This window comes from Babylonia areolata, chromosome 28 (assembly GCF_041734735.1).
Source record: "Babylonia areolata isolate BAREFJ2019XMU chromosome 28, ASM4173473v1, whole genome shotgun sequence".
NCBI classification, from domain to species: domain Eukaryota; kingdom Metazoa; phylum Mollusca; class Gastropoda; order Neogastropoda; family Buccinidae; genus Babylonia; species Babylonia areolata.
Window position 1 is genome coordinate 603695 of NC_134903.1, and position 18806 is coordinate 622500.

An 18806-nucleotide genomic window follows, 5' to 3' on the forward strand; every position below is an offset into this window, starting at 1 on the left:
TCCCCATTCTCACCTTGCCCTGCTTGACAGAGCCAGCCAGCTGCAGGTCATCCCACTCCAGGTTGGCCTCCCCGGACAGAACGACAGGCTTGATTCCATCCACACCCACAGTGCTGCTCACTTCATGGGAGCTGCTGCCGCGGTTCTTGTACACAGTGTTGATGCTGTGCATGCTGCCTTTGGTCTTCAGGCTCAGGTTGTGCTCCCACTGAAAGCAGAGAGCAGGGGGGAGTTCTGTGAATGGGCTGGAACATCACATTAGAGGACTGCTCTATGGAACATCACATTAGAGGACTGCTCTATGGAACATCACATTAGGAGACTACTTTATAGAAATGCTTGATTTTCGATTATGTCTCTAACTCATAAAATTACACCAAGGACTAAAGAATACATACCGTTGTTTCTTTAAGATTATCACCCAATAACTTACCGCTGGCATAAGAAGATTCAACAAGTGATGGCATGGAAACAAAAACTAATATAGTTAGTGTAGTACCTGATCTTAAAATTGTCATCCTCGAATCCGTAAAATTAGAAAACAAAAGAAACAACGTTGCCTTTGAAATATTAACATAATCTGGAAACGTGATGCAAGAATTAAAACAAAAAATCCTGTTTGCAAATTAAAGATAAATAATTGTAAACCTTGGATGCGTTGTGGTGTGTGCTATCAGTTTCAGTTTCCATCTTGAGGTTCAGTGTGCATTCCACAAGATGAAATGGCCCACCTGTTTCTTGGAAGCCTGAGTCAGGCCAGATTTCAGAGTGAAGCCAGTTCCTGGGGCCTTCAGAGTCAGTTCACCGTTCACCTTCTTCAGTTTGCTGCTCTTGTCCTTCAGGGTCAAGGCCGCACTCACGTCTTTGCCCTTGGCATAGGTAAGGACGGCATTGGAGTCCACGCCGTTTGAATCATGTGAGTGCTTGCCTCTGAGCTTCATGTCAATGTCCTGAAACCAGCAAAGGACATTCAAATATAGGAAACACCCACAATGAAGTCACCATAAAATATGGTTATGCTGAAATAGAAGGCTTTTCTGCTTCAACAGAACGCTATTCGAGAATGTGTTTCGCATCAGTTTTTTTATATATAATTTTCAAAATACCTTGACTTTCACCTTTCAAGGTCTGCCTTCCTTTTATTTTGCCCCGTTTAACTGGATCTGAGAAAAACAGGAGGAACAGTATCTCCAAATGAATAAGAACACAACAAGAGACTCTAACTCAATGACTTTACCTGCTGAGGAGCTTGTGCAGACATCTTGAAGTTGAGGTCCATGTTCTTGAGGTTCTTGATCTTCCTGGCCAGAGTGGCGGAGACGCTGACACGCTTGGTCTTGTCTTTGAGGTTCCTGCCGTAGTTCACCTCCAGTTCTCCTGAGGACAGCTTCTTCTTGTGGTCCAGGTTCAGCTTGATGGCAGTGTTGTAGTCAGGGAAACTCTTGGAATCCACACTCCTGGGGAAGCAGACATCAGACAGTGCTGGTTGTATGAAATGAAAGAATGAAAGACATCTTTTGTCAGTCACTCCTGTTCACGTTTTCAGAAAGAAAAAAAATGCAAAGAAATAGGGTAAACTGCTGGAATCCAGATTCTTTGATGAACAAAGAATGGCCAAACATCACCGTTGTATAAAATGTAAGAAATCGTTAGTAAGTTGTTTGTTTGTGTTCAAATTTTCCGATAGATTTGCAATTCAAAGAATTCTGTATCAACTTCTCTTCTACAAATTACCAACGCTAGTATATAAATTGTTGTAATATGTTCCCTTGGTAATGATTTAGGAATTCGTCTTTTTGATGGGTTCCTTTATTCGTTAATTGGTCTTGTTTTAAAATCGATTGTTTTCGCTCCTAAATCCTGATTTGCTGTGTCCCATTTTCCAGGTTTATAACGGCACACAAATTCACATTCCTTGTATCTGTCCTTGCCGTACTGTCCAACATTTTTGTGGCCTTTTATTTTTATGCAGTGATCCATATCCAGACCAGCTACATTTAAACAGCCATGTTTTATGTTAAAAAATGTTTACCTTTGATTGGTAGGTTTGGAAAAATAATGCTCGTGTCTAGAATAGAGATGAGATACGTTAAACCCCATACCACATCATGCTCTTTTGTTATCTTTCGCATATGGCTGTTGGTAGTTGATATGAAGACTCTCAGATGATTAACTTTAAACAGTTCTTCTTTCATTTTCTGATCTGTGACAAGGAAAGTTTGCAAACGATATCTAAACAAGGAATGGAGGTCTACTTACGATCTGACAGTGTACTTGTTGTGAGCCTTGGTGGCTATTGGAAGTTAATGTAAAGACTCGCATAATTACTTTCAACAGTTCTTATTTCATTGTTTTATGTGTGATAAGGAAAGTGGGAAACAATGTCTGAACACGGAATGGAAGTCTACTTACGATCTGACAGTGTACTTGTTGTGAGCCTTGGTAGCCATTGGTAGTTAATGTAAAGACTCTCACATAATCCACTTTCAACAGTTCTTCTATTATTGCCTAATTTGTGATAAGGAAAGTGACAAACGATGTCTTAACAAGGAATGGGGGTCTACTTACGATCTGACAGTGTACTTGTTGTAAGCCTTGGTGGACCTGTCAGTCAGTTTGGCCATGATCACGATCTTGTCTTTGACGACACGAGGCACGTTGTACATGACGTTGACCCGGCCGTTCGCCAGACGTCCCTTCTTCACGTTGACAGTGGCAGACATGCTGCTGCTGACCACAGCTGACTTGACGTTGACTTTGCTGATGTAACGGACAGCCGTCTTGCGGGCAGACTTTGTGGCGGTGACTGCAACACATGATGTGGACGTCAGGGTCAGGACAGCCTCTTCTTTTATCTGCAGCTTCACTTTGGAAAGGTGGTTGGTTTATCTTTAGAAAGGTTCAGATTATTGTGGTTGTGGTTAAAACACGGAGTGGAATCAGGTCTTTTGTGTGTGTGATTTTCAGACAATAGCTGTTTGCCTCACACCCGAATTCTGATTTTGTGGCGGTGGTGGCAACAGACAGGCCACTCTGGATATTGAGTGTGTCGTTCTCTGGGCATTTCTGTCTTCACTTGAACGGACATTACTATGCTTATCATTTTTCTGTATGAATACAAGTGATGACATGTTCAGAAATTCAATTTAAAAACAGCTCATTCTATAGTATGTTGTTTCTGCATTGCTTCAACGACCTGTTGTTGATCGAGTTTCGTCTGGCCTGATTAAGATGCCGCCTCCACACCCTGCTTCCTTCTCAGACGTGTAGAGGTTTTTTTTGTTTTGTTTTGTTTTTTGTTTGTTTGTTTGTGTTACTCACACTGGGCAGAGACAGGCTTGAAGCTGAGCAGCCTGAGGATGAAGTCCGTCTTGAGGATCTTGTCCTGGGTGTACAGACCGGAGCCACTGAAGGACACCAGCTCCCGTTTGGGAGACTTGACTGACAGGAAGGGGGTCACCTGTGTCACACACACACACACACACACACACACACACACACACACACCGTTCCATATCGTGCCTCTATCAAAATAGTTCCTACACGATTATTGTTATTATTATTTTTTAAATTATTATTACTTTTTTTCAATCATCAATGTTGTTGTTGTTGTTGTTGTTGTAGTTGTTGTTGCGTTATTGTGATTGTTGTTATTGCTGTTGTTGGTGTGACGGTAAGCTAAAACACTGTCTTGAAAACGGAAAGCATGAGAGAAAAATAGTGACATCTATCGCTTTTGAAATCTGATGGATGCTATAATACCACCGCTGCTACAAAAACATGTTCTGCTGTTTTCCTCTTGTTCTTTGTTGTTGATGCAATGTGGCTGTTGTGTTATTGCTGTTTGAACTATTAGCTGTCATTGATGATAACTGTGTTAACATTTTATGGTGGTTGTTATTGTCGTTACCTGCATCTTGTTATTGCTGTTAGAACTATTGGCTGTCTCTGATGATGGTTAACATTTTATGGTGGTTGTTATTGTGGTTACCTGCATCTTGTTCTTGCTGTTAGAACTATTGGCTGTCATTGATGATGGTTGTGTTAACATTTTATGGTGGTTGTTATTGTGGTTACATGCATCTTGTTATTGTTGTTAGAACTATTGGCTGTCATTGACGATGGTTGTGTTAACATTTTATGGTGGTTGTTGTTGTGGTTACCTGCATCTTGTTCTTGCTGCTGGACATCTGGCTACCCACACGCAGAGAATACTGCTGTTTGTCTCCCTTGGCCACAGAGCCTGCCAGGCTGACTTCCTTCTTGGTGTTGGTCATCGTGGCTGTACAATACAGTGTTGTTATGTTGGTTAGTACAGCAGATCTGTACAATACATTATTGTTATGTTGGTTAGTACAGCAGATCTGTACAATACAGTGTTGTCATGTTGGTTAGTACAGCAGATCTGTACAATACAGTGTTGTTATGTTGGTTAGTACAGCAGTACTGTACGATACAGGGTTGTCATGTTGGTTAGTACAGCAGATCTGTACGATACAGTGTTGTTATGTTGGTTAGTACAGCAGATCTGTACAATACAGTGTTGTTATGTTGGTTAGTACAGCAGTACTGTACGATACAGGGTTGTCATGCTGGTTAGTACAGCAGATCTGTACGATACAGTGTTGTTATGTTGGTTAGTACAGCAGATCTGTACAATACAGTGTTGTTATGTTGGTTAGTACAGCAGATCTGTACAATACAGTGTTGTTATGTTCGTTAGTACAGCAGATCTGTACGATACAGTGTTGTTATGTTGGTTATACAGGAGATGTCATCGTGGCTGTACGATACATCATTGTCATACTGGTTAGTACAACAGATCTGTATGATACATTGTTGTCGTGTTGGTTAGTACAGCAGATCTGTACGGTATATTGTTGTCATGTTGGTTAGTACAACAGGTGTCACGTGCAGAACTGATTCATCATCAGACGTGTGACGTATGTTTCTGTACGACTATATTCATGTTGTGAAGCACACTATGCTGAGTCAGGTAAACAAGGAAAGGGCTTCACAAATGGTCATTACATTGATGGACATTCTTCTTTGATGTCTGACTTTGCTGAACAATGCATTGTTCGATAGATATATCAGGATCTTAATCAAATAAAAGTATATGAAAAATCATTGATTATTTTATCATATATAATGTTTCCGTGGCGTCTAATGCATTACTACGTTATGAGTAAACATTTTCGCAATTATAAGCCAGTTAAAAATCAGGCAAATGCTGCCTGTTCCCGATTAATACCGTTTAGATTAGATATATCTGCATACGTTGTTTTGTTGGGGGTTCTTAACAGAAAATAAACAGTATTTGCAGGACTATATGAATACTTGAATATGTGTGTATCAACTGTGAAGTGATGTAACTTACAATATATATCAAAATGTTTCGTAATTATAACCTTGTTACATTAGGAGGCATATGCTGTTTGTTGCCGATTAATACCGTATAGACTAGATATATCTGCATTCGTTTTTTAACAGAAAATAAACAGTATTTGCAAAACTAGAGGGTTGGATGAATACGAGAATGACTGTGCATCAACTGCGAAGAGATATTACGTATATATATGAAGGATGCATCAACGTGGAAACAGAAGACAACTCACACTTGAAGGTCAAGGGCAGAGCAGTGACACCAGTCAAGGTGAGGTCAGCCACTGCAGATTTGGATTCCATGGACACCATGCCAGTCAGAGCGACGTTGTCTCTGCTCGGATGACGGAGTTCCACCACAGGGGTGTAGGTGACACCGTTCTTGGACTCGTCAATCTTCACTTCCGTTCTCATGGAGTAGACGTTGACGTCATCTGTGACGAAACTTCCGCTGACACCCATCAGTTTTTTGGTGTTCGTGATGGCTCCTGAAAAAGAAAGTTGTTTGTGAAATACAATTTACATGGGCATTTCACACTGTGTTATACTTCTACTTTGGTACTGTCAACTTTTATTGAGCTAAGCAATATGTTTACTCCACTAATTTGTCGACAAACAAAACAGTAAAACAGCATGAAAGTGGAAAATACCTCTCCTTTTCACCCTTGAATTCAGCTTTCTTCCAGGAAATGTAGAACATGTGACATACAATAATCTCAGCACTGTCGTACCTTATCTATCATCACTTATTCACCAAAGCAATACGCTAACTTATTCTGCTCCTCTACTTTGCTGATAAACAGAACAGCAAACAGCATGAAAGACTGGACAAATCTCTCTCCTTTCTACCTTTGAATTCAGCTTTCTTCCAGGGCGAGGCAGCGCTGACCTCCAGCTGTTTGTCTTCATGGTTCAGGACGAGGTCAAAGGCCAGAGAACGATCCACTTTGGACCCAGGGGTGTTGAAAGACAGCTGGGCCATGGTCTTCTTTTTGTTCTGCAAAACAAACAGCACACTGATAACTCTTCCCCAAGACGAGCTGGAGCCATTCTTACACACCTTGACCCTGAACAGAAAGAGAGAAATCACATGGGGTGGGGCGTGGGGAACTTTGATCACGTTCAGAAAGAAAGAACATAGAGATGTTTTGAAGCAGACCTTCAGGTTGACATCTTTGATTTATAAATATTGTTACTGTTTTATAACCGTCGTAATCACCAACATCACTATTATAATCAATGATAAGAGATAAAAACTAAAACCACTTTATGCTCTGTTTTAAGAATATGGACATTATTTTGGTAAAATAGTCAAAAGCTATATTGCAAGAATTTCTTCATATCAAACACACAGAGGAATGTACAAAAAGCCTGAATATTTCAAAGAGGAACAGTCAAGGAAGAAAAGGAAATGAGCCATTAGAATTAAACAAAAGGTATTTTCTTCACAGATAATTCATTTTCCAATCAACTGGACGTAGTTTTATTCTGTGACAAAATAAACACGTTCTGCCTCCCCTGCCACTCTTCGCTAGTACTTTAAAATGGTGTTTGTCCCACTGAATTTCTCTTGAGCAGTTCTTGCAATGGACACTTTTCCAGCGGGGTGATAGGAGAGTGGCAGTGACTGACCTCCACCCTCTTGGCCAGGAGCTTGTAGCTGGTGTGAGTGTCCCGCTTGTACAGAGCCAGGCTGAGAGAGGTGGGCCCAGTGAAGGGGAAGTAAGGGCCAGACACACGGGTGGACGCGTTGGGGTACTGCAGTTCTCCGCACAGCTCCAGACCAGTGATGCGTGACGCCAGCTCTCCTGTGCACACCTTGACGGTCTTTCGGTTCTCGGTGATCATCTTCTGCTTCTTCTCCACCGTGTTGTGCACGATGCTGAACTCGGAGCTGAAACCACAGTTGGAGAAGGTGGAATGAATTACAGTCAGCCATGGGGTGTGTGAAATGAAATTTACATTATCAATGTGTTTATACATTTCACTTCAGTAATTAAAACAGACACAGATTTCAATCAACAGGCACAAATGTTATGAATCCGGAGGACATTCCCTTCACCATAAAGTCCACAGTATCACTGACCTGATGTCGAAGATCTCCATTTTGTCCTCAGGGACGTCCAGTTCCATGCTCAAGACACGGCCGCGGTCAAGGTCAACTCGTGCCTTGAGGGCAGTGCTGGAGTGGAGCGTGCCAGTCACGTGCAGAGCAGCACGTGACACCTGGGCATCCACTGACATCTGACCGGAGACACGAATGGCACCGCTGAAACAGATCACAGGCTTTGGTGAAGAGTTGTCTGTGGGGTTTTCTGCAGTGTCTTTATCATCATCGACACTCGCTTTTCCAACAGCTTAAAGTGCTGTCAAATTAAAACAAAAAAGGTTATACGTGATGCAGTTATTGTAATAATGTATTTGGCCATGATATGCAGCTGAAATAATTCAAAAGTCCTGAGCAGTGTTCTCATGAAGAGTTTCATCCCAAGATTAAAGTAAAACTGAAGAGGATCGTCAAAGTACAGCAATAAGAAAACAGTTGAATCATTTTGGCTACAGCACAGAAACCAGCATGTTTGAATGAAGATCCTACGTCACAATAAAGACGCATTCCTTGGTATTCAAATAGTGGCACAATTAAGGTGGTGTGTCTTTATATATGTGGTGAGTCTCTCAAATCATCTGAACCACTATGCAAATATTTGTTCCTTTGAATCCTTTAAAACTACAATGGATGAACGAAGGTGTGTTTCTTTGAACAATGAATGATGCAATGCAGAAGAATGATGGTTGTTTTGTATAACGTAACTGATTCTTCTGATGTTTATTATACAGTTCAACTGTTTGAACCCTAGAACGACAAGGGAAAAGGAACAAACTGGAACCTGGGTCTGATTTCTCCGTCAATCTGCAGACTGCGGGGTGTGGAGGACACCTTACGCAGGTCCACCTTGCCAGAGGCCTTGAGGTCCACAGTGGCCGTTCCCTTCACTGTCAGTGACAGAGGCAGACCACAGGACGTGGGCACTGTCATCTGGGTGTCCAGGAACTCCTGAAACAGCCACACACCACAGTCATCACTGGTCCTCTACTCTTCTTGTTCTGTGATTAAAAAAAAAAAATCTTTTTCTTCTTCTCGTGCATTGGTGAAAGTGATTGTTCGATATGTTTTAATAACAGCTGGTTGGCTGGTTTATTGTTTGTAGAAAAAATCAAGTAAGTTAGAATGAATAAGATGAAGAGGAAGAAACAGCGGGCTGTAGACCGAGTGACAGTGATGGCAATATTTACTGTGCTGCCCTGACTTTCACATACAGACATTATCAGTAAGAGATTCCTGGTGTCTCTTACGATACTGTGCATCACAGTCTAGTGTTGCTACCATTGTATGAGTCATATGACTACCATGCTGTTTAAAATGATTGCCAACATCACAAACGCACCAACACATACATTGCACACATCACAGCCACACCAACACACACATTGCACCAATCACGCCAACACACATTGTACACACCAATCACACCAACACACACATTGCACCAGTCACACCAGCACACATTGTACACACCAATCACACCAACACACACACACACACACACACACACACACACACACACACACACACACACACACATCGACACCAGCAGTCTGACTGTCCTCACCATGCTGTGAGTCATGGAGATGTCGTGGTTCTTGCTCAGCTTGATCAGGAAGTCCAGCATGTTGAAGGAGGAGGAGGAGGTCAAGGAGTCCAGGCCCTGGAAGCGTTGGAAGGCCATCTCGTTGCCGAACATCCTCACGTACAGAGACCCCTTCAGTTCGTCCAGATGCTGGTCACTCTGCAAGGACACAGGCCACATGGAAATGAGGTCAGCTGTCAAACGAGGATGTTTTTCCTGTTGGTTCAGTTGTACAAACTGGATGTAGTTTCTTTCCCCTTGCGTTCAGAAATGGTGTCATACCATTTTCCATTCTTTTAAGCCGATCTGAATGCTTTTTTCACATTCATTGGCTAGGTAATGGAATGAGTGACTTCCTCCTAAAATAATCCGAGTACATTTGCTACATTGCCACAGTTCAGTACACTTAGATCACACTTTATCATCAGCTCCAGAGACATGCCCAGCAACATCAATGTCACAAGGGAATACATAGATTAATCGATCATGTCTCTTTTTGAAACATGAAACATAATGTTGTCAAAGTTATTCCCAGCAGATGGCAGGCCATACACAGCGTCTTGATGGGATAACACACATATAGTTCAAGGATCAAACTGAAAATTGCCAAGGACTGCACAGTGCTCACCTTTTTCTCCTTGCCCTCCTGTGCGAAATATCCGTATGGTCCCAGCAGGGTCTCCATCAGGTATTCCAGACCTTCCAGTCTCAGGCCAACGTCCAGCAGATTGAGGGAGCGGCCGAACAGATCCACAGTGAGGTTGGCAGACGCAGAGCGGGGCAGGGAGGAGGAGGAGGACCACACCAGGTTGCCCTCAGCAGCAGCTCCGCTGTTGAGCCGTTTGAGGAAAGCAGAGCCCTCGTAGTTGCGGGAGAACTGGAGACGTCCCAGGTTGAACTTGGCGGGCAGCTGGACGTTCTTCAGCAGTTGTCTGACGGCCTGTTTGTGGGGGCTGGACGTCTCCTGCAGGTTGGTCAGGTGACTCCACACAAAGGACCCCACCTGGACACAGCAAGGTATTCACAGGTGAGGGAAGCTGGTTACCTGAGGTCATCTTCAGGTGAATTCACATGAACAGACTTTCCTTTAAAAGATGCAGCGACGTGGCCAGTATCTAATGCACTGTGAAAGACGGTCAGTCAGTCAGTCAGAAAGTTGTCTGTCTGTTTGCTTGCATGCTTTATTTATGTCGTTTGTTTTGTAAATCGATTAGTTAAACACATGATGATGGACAGACAGTTTTGATTTCCTTGATATTTGTCATTACCTGCAATGAACTGAAAGACAATACGACTGACTGGTTCACGACTGGCTGACTGACCTGCTCATCTGTTTCAGATTCCAGGAGAAGCTGCACGCGCTGCAGAGTGTCGTCATCAGGACACGTCATCACAGCCAGGTAAGCGGCGATACGTAACTCAGAGTCCTCCTGGGTGTCCTCCATGAGGAAGGTGACGGCAGTTCGCTGTAACACAGGGCACAGTGATGTCACACGGCACTCCGTCATGTGGGTCATGTGGATGGCACACTACACAGCAATGTGGGTCATGTGGGATGACACACTACATAGCAATGTGGGTCATGTAGGATGGCACACTACACAGCAATGTTGGTCATGTAGAATGGCACACTACACAGCAATGTGGGTCATGTGGGATGGCACACTACACAGCAATGTGTGTCATGTAGGATGGCACACTACACAGCAATGTGGGTCATGTTGGATGGCACACTACACAACAATGTGGGTCATGTAGAATGGCACACTACACAGCAATGTGGGTCATTTAGAATGACACACTACACAGCAATGTGGGTCATGTAGGATGGCACACTACACAGTAATGTTTGTTATGTTGGATGACACACTACACAGCAATGTTTGTCATGTTGGATGGCACACTACACAGCAATGTTTGTTATGTTGGATGGCACACTACACAGCAATGTGGGTCATGTTGGATGGCACACTACACAGCAATGTTTGTCATGTTGGATGGCACACTACACAGCAATGTTTGTCATGTAGGATGGCACACTACACAGCAATGTTGTCATGTGGGATGGCACACAATAAAAAACCAAACAGGTTGATCATGTCTGATGACACACTATACAGCAAACATGTTGAACATATAGGATGACACATGCAACAAACTCATTGTCACGTTCATGTGGGTTTTTTTTCCTACCAAACACACACACACACACACACACACACACACACACACACACACACACACACACACAGGTGAGAGACTCACGTCAGCGTCACAGGGCAGACGTCTGAAGGCCTGGGCAGCCGCCACACGGACCTCCGTGGGGTTCCTGGTCCTCTTCACGCACTTGTTCACCACAGACACGGCGCTGCTCACGTGACCCGCGTTGCCGATAGCTCGCAGACCCATCAGCACCTGCAATAGTTTTTACTGGTCAGGGATCTGTCGGTTAAATAAGATCCTGGTGGAAGAAATCAACAAACAAATAAATAAATGAACAACCCAGGTCTATACATGTGTGAAATGAAAGGTAACTAAGTGTTAAGCAATCTGGACATCTATGTGTTTCTCAGCACATAGACTGGACAGGTACAACATCGCACAGGGCCTTGTCACGGGCGTTGTAAAACTGACCTGGTCCAGGTTTTTCTTGTTGACGTAGCAGGAGCTGCCGATGAGGTCCTCAAAAGACGTCATGATGCTCTGTACTGAAGACTCCAGGCTGCACTGGGGCTGGCGCTGGCAGAAGTTGTTGATCATGGTGGACACAGGCAGCAGGGCTTTCTCCCCGAGAGTCTGGGACTTGAGCAGAGACTTCACCTGCTCCAACATGGCCGCGCTGGGCTCCTGGATCAGGGCCAGTGACGTCAGCCACATGTCGGCTTCAACGCCGGTGACGTCATTGTTCATCAGCATCTGCGTCATCATGGTGACGGTGGCTTCAGTGCCCGCCATGGGCAGAGCATCCACGAAGAACTTCCTGTCAACACAGCGGGTTAGGTCAGTGAGTGAATCAACACATTGTTCATTGACAGTATTTTATAGGTCAGTGAGTGATTCAACACATTGTTCATTGACAGAATTCTATAGGTCAGTGAGAGAATCAACCCATTGTTCATTGACAGTATTCTATAGGTCAGTGAGTGAATCAACACATTGTTCATTAACTCACTCAGTACGGCCAGTCCTCTCTTCTCCTCTACACAGACCCCTCGGATGTCCTGTAGGTGTCTGAATGACCCAACATTTAGCTTCCGTCGTCAGAATTGTGGCATTCTTTGTCAACATTCACCTCTTCAGTATAAGAGCCTTCCGCTTGCAATATTTTGATGATGGTAACTGGGGTGAAACGCTGTTAACGTCGTCTCTTTCGCCGTTCGTATGGAGAGAGTTAACAGTATTCTATAGGTCAGTGAGAGAATCAACATATTGTTCATTGACAGTATTCTATAGGTCAGTGAGTGAGTTAACACATTGTTCATTGACAGTATTCTATAGGCCAGAGAGTGAATCAACACATTGTTCACTGACAGTATTCTATAGGTCAGTGAGTGAATCAACACATTGTTCATTAACACTATTCTATAGGTCAGTGAGTGAATCAACACATTGTTCACTGACAGTATTCTATAGGTCAGTGAGTGAATCAACACATTGTTCACTGACACTATTCTATAGGTCAGTGAGTGAATCAACACATTGTTCATTGACACTATTCTATAGGTCAGTGAGTGAATCAACACATTGTTCATTGACACTATTCTATAGGTCAGTGAGTGAATCAACACATTGTTAATTGACGGTATTCTATAGGTCAGTGAGTGAATCAACACATTGTTCATTGACACTATTCTATAGGTCAGTGAGTGAATCAACACATTGTTCATTGACAGTATTCTATAGGTCAGTGAGTGAATCAACACATTGTTCACTGACAGTATTCTATAAGCCAGAGAGTGAATCAACACATTTTTCATTGACACTATTCTATAGGTCAGTGAGTGAATCAACACATTGTTCACTGACACCATTCTATAGGCCAGAGAGTGAATCAACACATTGTTCACTGACAGTATTCTATAAGCCAGAGAGTGAATCAACACATTGTTCATTGACACTATTCTATAGGTCAGTGAGTGAATCAACACATTGTTCACTGACACTATTCTATAGGTCAGTGAGTGAATCAACACATTGTTCATTGACACTATTCTATAAGCCAGAGAGTGAATCAACACATTGTTCACTGACAATATTCTATATGTCAGTGAGTGAATCAATACACTATCCATTGACAATATTATATAGGTCAGTGAGATAATCAATACACTATCCATTGACAATATTATATAGGTCAGTGAGAGAATCAATACAGTATCCATTGACAATATTCTATAGGTCAGTGAGAGAATCAATACACTATCCATTGACAATATTATATAGGTCAGTGAGTGAATCAATACACTATCCATTGACAATAGTATACAGGTCAGTGAGAGAATCAATACACTGTCCATTGACAATATTGTATAGGTCAAATCATTGTTCCAAAACACTTTTCTAGAGGTCAGTGAGTGAATCAATACACTATCCATTGACAATATTATATAGGTCAGTTAGTGAATCAATACACTATCCATTGACAATAGTATACAGGTCAAATCATTGTTCCAAAACACTTTTCTAGAGGTCAGTGAGTGAAACAAAGCATTGTTTGTTGACACTATTCTTTTGGTCAAACCATTGTTCCAAAACAGTGGGAAAAACAATTAATTGTTCATTAACAAAATTCTATCAAAACATCATTGATATATGTTTCGTGTATTGTGAACTATACGTATTTTTCATTTATATGCACTTGAAAAGAACAACTTGGTAATATACTATTCAAACAAATTAAGGAATGAAGTGAGATGCATGACTGGTTCCTATTTCTTTACTTTTTTTTCTTTGATAAGTTACCAGTTATTGCTCATTTCACCGTCAGCCTGGAATCCAGAACGAAGTCAACTCCTCCTCACCTGGGGCGGATGTTGTCAGCACACAGTGTGTTCTGCTCCAGCTTGGCGTACAAAGCCTTCAGACCGGAAGTGTCCACTCTGCGCATGGCAGAGACAAGGGAGGAGAAGAGCCGGGGCGTGTCAGGCCGGATGTCCGTCTGGGTGTCACGGCACAGCTGACGAAGCACTTCCTCTACCTCCTGCAGGGCTTTGCGAGTGATGTCTTCGTTGGCGTGTTGGTACATCAGGCTGACTCTCTGGGACACAGCTGGACACACAAGATGGCGGCTGTGCCTGTTACTTTGTCATGTCATGGCAGACGTCATGCTGATGTAATGGGACAGTATGAACGAACGAACGAGGCCAGACGAGAAAAGACAACACTGTGCTTTTACTGCTGAAACACATTGGTTTGGCGACCCTTTCCTAGTGTCCGATTCCCCGTTTCGGACTGGTGCTATGTCCGTGGAAGAGACACTTTAACTGTGACTGGTCCTATGTCCGTGGAAGAGACACTTTAACTCTGACTGGTGATATGTCCGTGGAAGAGACACTTTAACTGTGACTGGTGCTATGTCCGTGGAAGAGACACTTTAACTGTGACTGGTGCTATGTCCGTGGAAGAGACACTTTAACTGTGACTGGTCCGATGTCCGTGGAAGAGACACTTTAACTGTGACTGGTGCTATGTCCGTGGAAGAGACACTTTAACTGTGACTGGTCCGATGTCCGTGGAAGAGACACTTTAACTGTGACTGGTGCTATGTCCGTGGAAGAGACACTTTAACTGTGACTGGTCCGATGTCCGTGGAAGAGACACTTTAACTGTGACTGGTTCTATGTCCGTGGAAGAGACACTTTAACTGTGACTGGTGCTATGTCCGTGGAAGAGACACTTTAACTGTGACAGGTGCTATGTCCGTGGAAGAGACACTGTAACTGTGACTGGTGCTATGTCCGTGGAAGAGACACTTTAACTGTGACTGGTGCTATGTCCGTGGAAGAGACACTTTAACTGTGACTGGTGCTATGTCTGTGGAAGAGACACTTTAACTGTGACTGGTGCTATGTCCGTGGAAGAGACACTTTAACTGTGACTGGTGCTATGTCCGTGGAGGAGACACTTTAACTCTGACTGGTGCTATGTTGAGAGAGAGACAGAGACAGAGAGACAGACAGAGACAGACAGACAGATAGACAGACAGACAGACAGAGACAGACAGACAGACAGAGAAACAGACAGACAGAAAGTAGAGAGAGACGAGAAACAAAGGAAATGAGTGGAGAAGAAACTCATTAATTTTATTATTATAAAAGATAATGATGATAAAGGAAAAAACAAAAAAACAACTTACGGTGGATGGTGGGCCGGGAGCCAGTCTGACTCTTGTACTTGAGACTCTGGGACACCTTGGTGACGGCCCCACTTGCCTCCCTTGAGAAGGGACGGAACTGGTGGTTTTCAGTGCAGGTGGCGCTGCTCAGGATGCCATACTGGTCCACAGTCTGCTCGCACTGGTGAGTGCTCTTCATCAGAGGCAGAGACTGCACGTCCTGCAAGCAGCACAGCGATAAGTGGAGGTCTGTGGGTTCTGCGGTTCTCTTCAGTCATCATACGAGGAACACTGTGTGTGAGGTTCTTTTATTGTGTAATCATGTCGCAATTTCCTTTAAAAATGTTAACGACCTATATAATTGTTTGAGTGTAAGTACACGCAGGCGCTTCCCCCCCCCCCCTCCCTGCCCCCCTCCTCCCTCCCGCACTCCCCACACCCACCTCCCCACCCCCTCCACCACCACCCACATATATATATATATATATATATATATATATATATATATATATATATATATATATGTACACACACACACACACACACACACACACACGGGAACAGAGACAGGGAATGAAACAACAGTGAAGCTGCCAGCAGGTGTGACAGTGACACAAAGTGAAGCAGAGAGTTGTGGTGCTACTACTGCTACTACTGCTACTACTACTACTGCTACTACCACTACCACTGCTACTACTACTCACGGACTGCACGTGGTAAGAGGAGGCTTGCAGGGCCGTCTGGTAGTCATGGCGACCAGTGCAGGCCAGCAGGTCCTTGCTTCTCTTCACTGTGGTAGAGTACCAGCCCTTGTTGATCACGTGGTACTGGGAAGGGCACGTGCCTGCCACGTCCACCTGCACAGCACGCGCTCCGTGTGTCACCATGGCAACAACAGGTAGTGACGTCACCGTTTACGTCATTACCATCTTCCATATCTTGAACAGTAGTGAACGATTCATTACCTTTTCCATTGAACAGTAGTAAATTATATATAATTTACCATTTCCATTATTACCATCTTGTTAATTAAAAAAACAAACAAACAAAAATTGAACTGTTTATCGCCATCATCATCATCATCATGAAAATCACCACCACCGTCCTCCTCCTCCTTATGTTCTTTCTGTCACTGGTCATCAAACTTTTAGTAAGTAAACACACACACACACACACACACACACACACACACACACACACAAAACACAACACAACACAACACACACACACACACACACACACACACACACACACACACACACACACACACCTCAGTCACAATCTGGTCAGAGTCCAGACCAGTCATGCCGTTCTGGAAAGCGGACAGAACACCACGTTTCACGTTCAGGGCCCACAACTCCTCCCCCTCGGAGGGACACAACTCTTCCACGACGCCATCTTGGAAGGAGAAGCGGAGGGGTTGTCTTTCCAGAAGAGCGGCAGCACGTGCTGATTCAGGTGCAGTGCGCATGCTCGGAGAGTTGGGGTCAGATTCCTTGAGAGTCACGTCACGAAGCTGGAGAAAAAGAGAGGAGGGTGGTGAGTCATACTGGTAGGACAGGACAGAGAGAAGTGGTTTTTGTCATTGCTCTCTCTCTCTCTCTCGCTCTCTCTCTCTCTCTCTCTCCTCTCTCTTTAGAGGAAGGGAGGGAGGGAAAGTGTGTGTGAGTGCATTTTATGAGCTTGCGGGTATGTGCATGTTTTGCTTGGGGTACGTACATGTTTGCGTGCGGGTACGTGCATGATTTGCTCTTGGGTATGTGTATGTTGTGCTTACGTGTACATGCATGTTTTGCTTGCAGGTAAATGCATGTGTATGTGTGGTGAGATGGAGAGGTGAGATGGTGGTAAACGTTGTGTGTGCCAGATTCTTGAATTGTGCTCACGATTGATTGTAATGCCAACGTGTCCGAAGGGCTTCATTGCTGAGTGGACATTAAAATATTTGTCATTGTCACCTTCTCTTCTTCTTCTTCTTCTCTGTCTCCCTCTCTATTTCTTCCTAGAGCACTGAATTGATGGCTTTCACATTCAGACAAAACACTCATGCTGACTAATATCCCACCAGGCTGTCTGTTCAATTGGCTGTGATATGATACAAACGTAACAGAAATATGTCGACAAGTGACGGTATCTGAGCCGATGGACCATATCAAATGTCTTTGAAAAGACTGTGGGGACTCGAAGGAACCTTTCTCTGCGAGATCTGAGAGAAGTGGAACAGGTGCAAATATGCCAACATGAAGAACAGAAAGATACATATGATTGGAGAGATCCTTTGAAGTGGTGAAAAGCCAGTATAAACAAAAGAGAAGAGAAAGTTGTTTTTTTGCATTAAAATTAATCCTTGCTTTGCCATAAGTTGATGATTTATGGGCTGTTCAGCGATATGACTGAAATGCTCGTTCGGTATGTGTGCTTTATTAAAAGGAAAGACAAAACAGACGCTGTACACAGTGACGTCATCTGACCTGAAGGACCATGTCACAGTCCCCGATGACGTGTACAAGGGCGGTGGCGGCAACAGACAGACGTGCAGTGTCCTCACTGGCATCCTCCATAGAGGTGGCTGTTTCTGCCAGGTAGTCGAACTCGTAGGTCGTGTCTCGGGCATAGCGGAACTTGTTGGAGGCTGCGTGTGGACATGGCAACAAGAAAGAGACACTGTACAACGTGGGTACCGTTTGGAAATAGCACCCCCACCCCCACCTCTCCGAATCAGCTATTTACTAACCAGGGGGAGCGTTTACTGTTTAAAGATCTCAAATCTCTTAAAACTTATTAAATTTTACCTCTGACCACAACATGTGTTGAAAGTTCCGAACTTTTAAAACAATCAAATATGGTGAGTTTTTAACGTCACAATCCAGTTCGCTTTATGATGTCAAGCATATACAGTTTTGGAGTCATTCCGCTTCATTATAACCTGCTGTTTTCCAAATCGGATACCATCTTCAGAGCCATTTTTTCATCCAAGACTGTCTGTTGTTTAAACAATACAGGTAGCAGCATTACAAGCACACGAAGATATATTTTGGTCTTTAGTCCACTGAGTTTGCTCGAGCGTCTCTATATATCGTACAACTTGTGGGAAAGAATAAGGATCATAAGAGACGTTTTGACGCTTTGATATTTTATTGTCATTACCTGCATAAGAGAGAGAGAGAGAGAGAGAGAGAGAGAGAGAGAGAGAGAGAGAGAGAGACAGAGAGAGAGACAGAGAGAGAGAGAGAGAGAGATGCTAAAGAAATAAACATAAGAAATTATTTAAAAAAAAAGATATATATCAATTTCATTCCAAAGACTGATCTCTGTTTTATTGATGATGGGTCACATTATTTTAACTTATGCATGTAATTGCCTCGTCATACTTCAAAGTTCAAATGCACGTCAGTGTC

General features: G+C 43.4%; 1 protein-coding gene across 2 annotated transcripts in view; it reads right to left on the reverse strand.

The window, feature by feature from the left end:
- LOC143302134 (uncharacterized) overlaps window positions 1-18035 on the reverse strand; it is a 46655-nt gene extending 28620 nt beyond the window's left edge. For both annotated transcript variants that reach the window (XM_076616686.1, XM_076616687.1), the window contains exons 1-21: window positions 17880-18035; window positions 16679-16924; window positions 16113-16265; window positions 15430-15628; window positions 14096-14342; window positions 11709-12054; window positions 11340-11489; window positions 10397-10540; window positions 9703-10077; window positions 9057-9233; window positions 8274-8440; window positions 7472-7654; window positions 7018-7279; window positions 6235-6382; window positions 5619-5873; window positions 4164-4282; window positions 3322-3460; window positions 2569-2806; window positions 1238-1457; window positions 732-950; window positions 14-208 (exon numbers count right to left, since the gene is read on the reverse strand). In XM_076616686.1, the coding sequence (XP_076472801.1) occupies window positions 14-208; window positions 732-950; window positions 1238-1457; window positions 2569-2806; window positions 3322-3460; window positions 4164-4282; window positions 5619-5873; window positions 6235-6382; window positions 7018-7279; window positions 7472-7654; window positions 8274-8440; window positions 9057-9233; window positions 9703-10077; window positions 10397-10540; window positions 11340-11489; window positions 11709-12054; window positions 14096-14342; window positions 15430-15628; window positions 16113-16265; window positions 16679-16924; window positions 17880-17969 (4272 nt within the window). In that variant the 5' untranslated portion in view covers window positions 17970-18035. The remainder of the gene's footprint in view (window positions 1-13; window positions 209-731; window positions 951-1237; window positions 1458-2568; window positions 2807-3321; window positions 3461-4163; window positions 4283-5618; window positions 5874-6234; window positions 6383-7017; window positions 7280-7471; window positions 7655-8273; window positions 8441-9056; window positions 9234-9702; window positions 10078-10396; window positions 10541-11339; window positions 11490-11708; window positions 12055-14095; window positions 14343-15429; window positions 15629-16112; window positions 16266-16678; window positions 16925-17879) is intronic.
- Between the last annotated feature and the right edge of the window lie 771 nt (window positions 18036-18806).